The 4,039-nt window shown below is 34.0% G+C and overlaps 1 protein-coding gene across 1 annotated transcript; it reads left to right on the top strand.

Moving 5' to 3' along the window:
* The first annotated feature begins 2,171 nt into the window (after positions 1-2,171).
* On the top strand, positions 2,172-2,928 carry LOC123942310 (enhancer of rudimentary homolog). The gene has a single exon (XM_046006183.1). It carries the CDS (start codon positions 2,206-2,208, stop codon positions 2,518-2,520), a length of 315 nt encoding a protein of 104 aa, XP_045862139.1. The 5' UTR covers positions 2,172-2,205; the 3' UTR covers positions 2,521-2,928.
* Positions 2,929-4,039: the final 1,111 nt, after the last annotated feature.

Genomic DNA, 4,039 nt, shown 5'->3' with positions numbered 1-4,039 from the left:
GCATGGAGTCTGCTTGTCTTTCTCCCTCTGCTCCTCCCCCTGCTCACTCACTCTCTCTCTCTTTCTCTCTCTCAAATAAATAAATTCTTTTTTTAAAGGAAATGTGATTTTATTCCTTTACAATGAAATAAAATAACTTTTGCAGTTAGAAAGCTCTTTCTCAGTATAAGTTCTGCATGACTGTTTTTTTACTAAATGGATAATTTATAACCTGCATCCTTGATAACTGATCCTTCTTCCTCAGCCCTGCATTTGCTGAGAACTTGTGTTTTCTAAGAACTCAACAAACATGCAGCAAATCTCAATAAATAAATAAAATCTTTAAAAAATAAATAGGTGAGGGGATTAAGGAGTGCAATTGTTATGATGAGCACTGGGTGTTGCATGGAAGTGTTGAATCACTATATTATACACTAGAAACAGTATTACACTAGTATGCTAGTGTATGCTACACTAGTATGCTAACTAACTGGAATTTGAACACAAATTTAAAAAAAAACACTTTAATGTATCATATCCAAGCCCAGCTAAGGAATCTACATCCTTCAAGTTCTCAATACATAACATAGATAATGTATAATATATATTAGATAAATGCTAATGTGTTAATAAATCATACAATAATGACTTTATTGATATATACTATTACAAAATATGACATTCTGTCCTTCACTAGTCAATTTATTTTTTTAATTTATAATTTTTATATATATATAAATTTTATATGCATCATTTCATTCACTACTCACTTCATTAGTACAACCAAGAAGCAATCATAGTTGCATCCTCTGCAAGGCACCTAGTCAATAATGAATTTATATTGTTTTTGAATTTTAGTGATTTTTTTCATGCTTAAACATCAAAATGGGGTTGACATAGAGCATTAGCTAGATAAGGAGAAAGCTAAAATTCTTGAGAAAGTACAAGGGTGAAACTGAAGGCAAAGATATCCTCACAGTTCCTTCAATTTCATCCTAGCAATCCAGTCTCTCCAATGGGAAGCAAGAGAAGAAACTGTGGCTGCTATGAGTGGTAAAGAGCAGATAGTATTTTAATAATGAGGAAACCAAAGCTTGGCAATATTAATTATTTGCCCAAGATTACACAACAATTAGAGAAGTAAGGAAAGACTAAAAACTAGACCTTAAAGCTTTCCTTTTTTTTTTTTTTTTTTTTCTTTTTGGAAGATGTATTTATTTATTTGAGAGAGAGTGAGCAAGCAAGCAGGGTAGAGAAGGGGAGAGGGAGAGAGAGAATCTGAAGCAGGCTCCATACCCAAGGTGGGGCTGGATCTCATAACTCTGAGATCATGACCTGAGCCAAAATCGTGAGTCAGACACTTAACCAACTGAGCCACCCAGGTGCCCCTGGACTTTAAAGTTTTTCTGTGGACAATTTAGTCAGATAAGAGGTGTGGTCAAAATTTTACAAAGTAGGCTGTGGCATAGGAAAGTCAAAAGGAATAAGGAGATAAGGAGACTGCTGAAGGCACTGACAGAGATAAAAATCTCATAAAGAAACAAAAACACTAAATTTAATTTTGACATGTTGCATTTCTTTAGAACTCCAAGTAGTATTACATCAATATCATTAACCTGCAGCATGATGTAGTAAAAAGTAATTTGATACTGGATTAAGAAAAACAGTTTACATCAAGGTCTTCCATGAATTAATAAACTATTCCTTTTTTGTGAGTATTATTTTCATGGTCACTACCCTGTAAATAATACACATTTGAAGGTGGTTGGAACAATTCATGACTTACCATACACAAAGAACCTGTCTCTGTTCTAATTTCACAGAAAGAGCACAATAAAATATTTGATAGTGACCACGATAATGAAGATGGTGATGATAAAAGATCATGATAATAAAAGCAGTAATGACAACAATCAATAAAAAATAGATAACATAATTTTAAACATTTTAAATATCATTTAAAATGATAAAAGACTTCTCTAAATTCGTGTGATTAGTTACTCTTTCAGGATTAAATGGAACCCCTTTCTAATTTTATATATCATTACACTTACTATGTTATTAAAATGACCCTTTTTCTGATTCAGTCTTATTGATTATATTTGAAAATAAAGGCTTCAGTTGGCTTAAATCAACCACCGTTCACAACCTGATGCTAACCGACATTTTAAAAATCCAATGTTATGGGTAGTGTCGGCAGTGGCTGCAGCGAGAGAGTTTGGCGCGATGTCTCACACCATTTTGCTGGTACAGCCTACCAAGAGGCCAGGAGGCAGAACTTACGCTGACTATGAATCTGTGAATGAATGCATGGAGGGTGTTTGTAAAATGTATGAAGAACATCTGAAGAGAATGAATCCCAACAGCCCCTCTATCACATATGATATCGGTCAGTTGTTTGATTTTATTGACGATCTGGCAGACCTCAGCTGCCTTGTTTACCGAGCTGATACCCAGACATACCAGCCGTATAACAAAGACTGGATTAAAGAGAAGATCTATGTGCTCCTTCCTCGGCAGGCTCAACAGGCCGGGAAATAGTTGAGTTGGAAGCAGCAAGGGGATGGGGGAGGGCTTGGAACACAGGTGTGTACAGCGTGCTGTAGTGGAAGTTTTGTATTATAGTAATCCTGTTTCCATTTTGGTATACTCTAGCCAGGATTGAATGTATTAGATGAAATGTGAGGATCTTGTTCAATCTGAAACCCCCATTGCCCCCTTCCCTCCCACCTTTTTTTTTTTTTTTTTTTTACTTAAACATTTTTATGATAATTTAGATGGAGGTTGTTTGTCAGTTAATGTTGGTTCCAATCCTTCAAACTGTTCAAATCTGCTTTATAACATTCACTGTACTAACCCTTCTTCAGGTTGGGGTGGGGGGTGGTGACAGTTTAGTTATGTCCTCAAGATAAAGTCTTAGTAAAAAAATGAATAAATGTTCTTTAGTTAAAAAAAAAAAAATCTAATGTTATTCTGTCTAAAGGGATAGTATATGTAAGTAAATGTGTAGGACAGCTAATTAAGGCTTTGTAGGGGAAAATTTACATCCTTGGATGTGGTACAGATAGCAACATCATAATTTCCTTTTTCATTAAATAGTGAAATTATGTAAAAAAAGTTAGATTTAGGAAGCAGAATTCATATTGTTATACACAAAATTATCAGGTAACTTATTCTTATTTATTCAAGTATTCTATTTTTGACATATGCCTGTTGACATACCAAAGATTAAACCTTACTATAATAGATATGTACAGGTTATAGGATATTCTATAGAACATAAATAACCATTTTTTAATTTACCATATGTACTTTTCTTTCTCTTTTCTAAAGATCAGAATATAGCAGCACAATCCTGGATAAGGATCTAAGAATGGAGTTCTGTCTTCAACCACATAGTAAAATTTCGCTGGCGCTTTGATATCCCTGAAGACATAATTAACACACACAAACACTGTAATGTGGATCCTGATTTACTAACAGTTTTCTAAAAATTCAAAAAGCTCTATATCACTATCCATAACAATCATGACAGCTACCAAGAAAAGCTGCTAAACCCCTCCAAGATCAGTTGGTAAAACTTGCTCAAATGCTCACAGGCGACCATCGCATTTACCTCAAAAGCTCATATGGTTGCTGCTATAGAGAACAAGCTCTCATTAACCTAAAATCACCTAAAAATAGACAGAAATCCATTCTAGTTAAAAGCAATATACTCCCATGTATTTCCCCAGGCAGCCAATTTGGCATCAGGAAATATCCATCACAATATAAAACTTTTGTTCTTTTTTATCTTTTCTTTTCTTTTCTTCTCTTTCTCTCTCCCCCCCCCCCAGTCAAATGGAAGAAAGAGTTAGGGTCACTGTTCAGACAACTCATGGGAAAAGTCTTTTAATTGTTCAAAGCTTTGGTTTACTCGTTAAATGATTCCAACTAAACGACTTCACAAGGAAATTATTTTATATTTTCTTTGCTTTTTTTAAAAATTCAGACTGGAAAACTAAATAATTTAACTTATACAGTATATTTCTATAAATCATCTATAGTTATATTGTGATTT

Source organism: Meles meles, chromosome 5 (genome assembly GCF_922984935.1).
Source record: "Meles meles chromosome 5, mMelMel3.1 paternal haplotype, whole genome shotgun sequence".
Taxonomy (NCBI): Eukaryota; Metazoa; Chordata; class Mammalia; order Carnivora; family Mustelidae; genus Meles; species Meles meles.
The sequence above is the reverse complement of the archived record's forward strand: the minus strand, read 5'-3'. Positions and strand labels throughout refer to the sequence as shown.

Coding starts and splice junctions, on each gene's coding strand:
- LOC123942310 (XM_046006183.1), top strand. CDS start 2,206: ATGTCTCACACCATTTTGCTGGTACAGCCTACCAAGAGGCCAGGAGGC.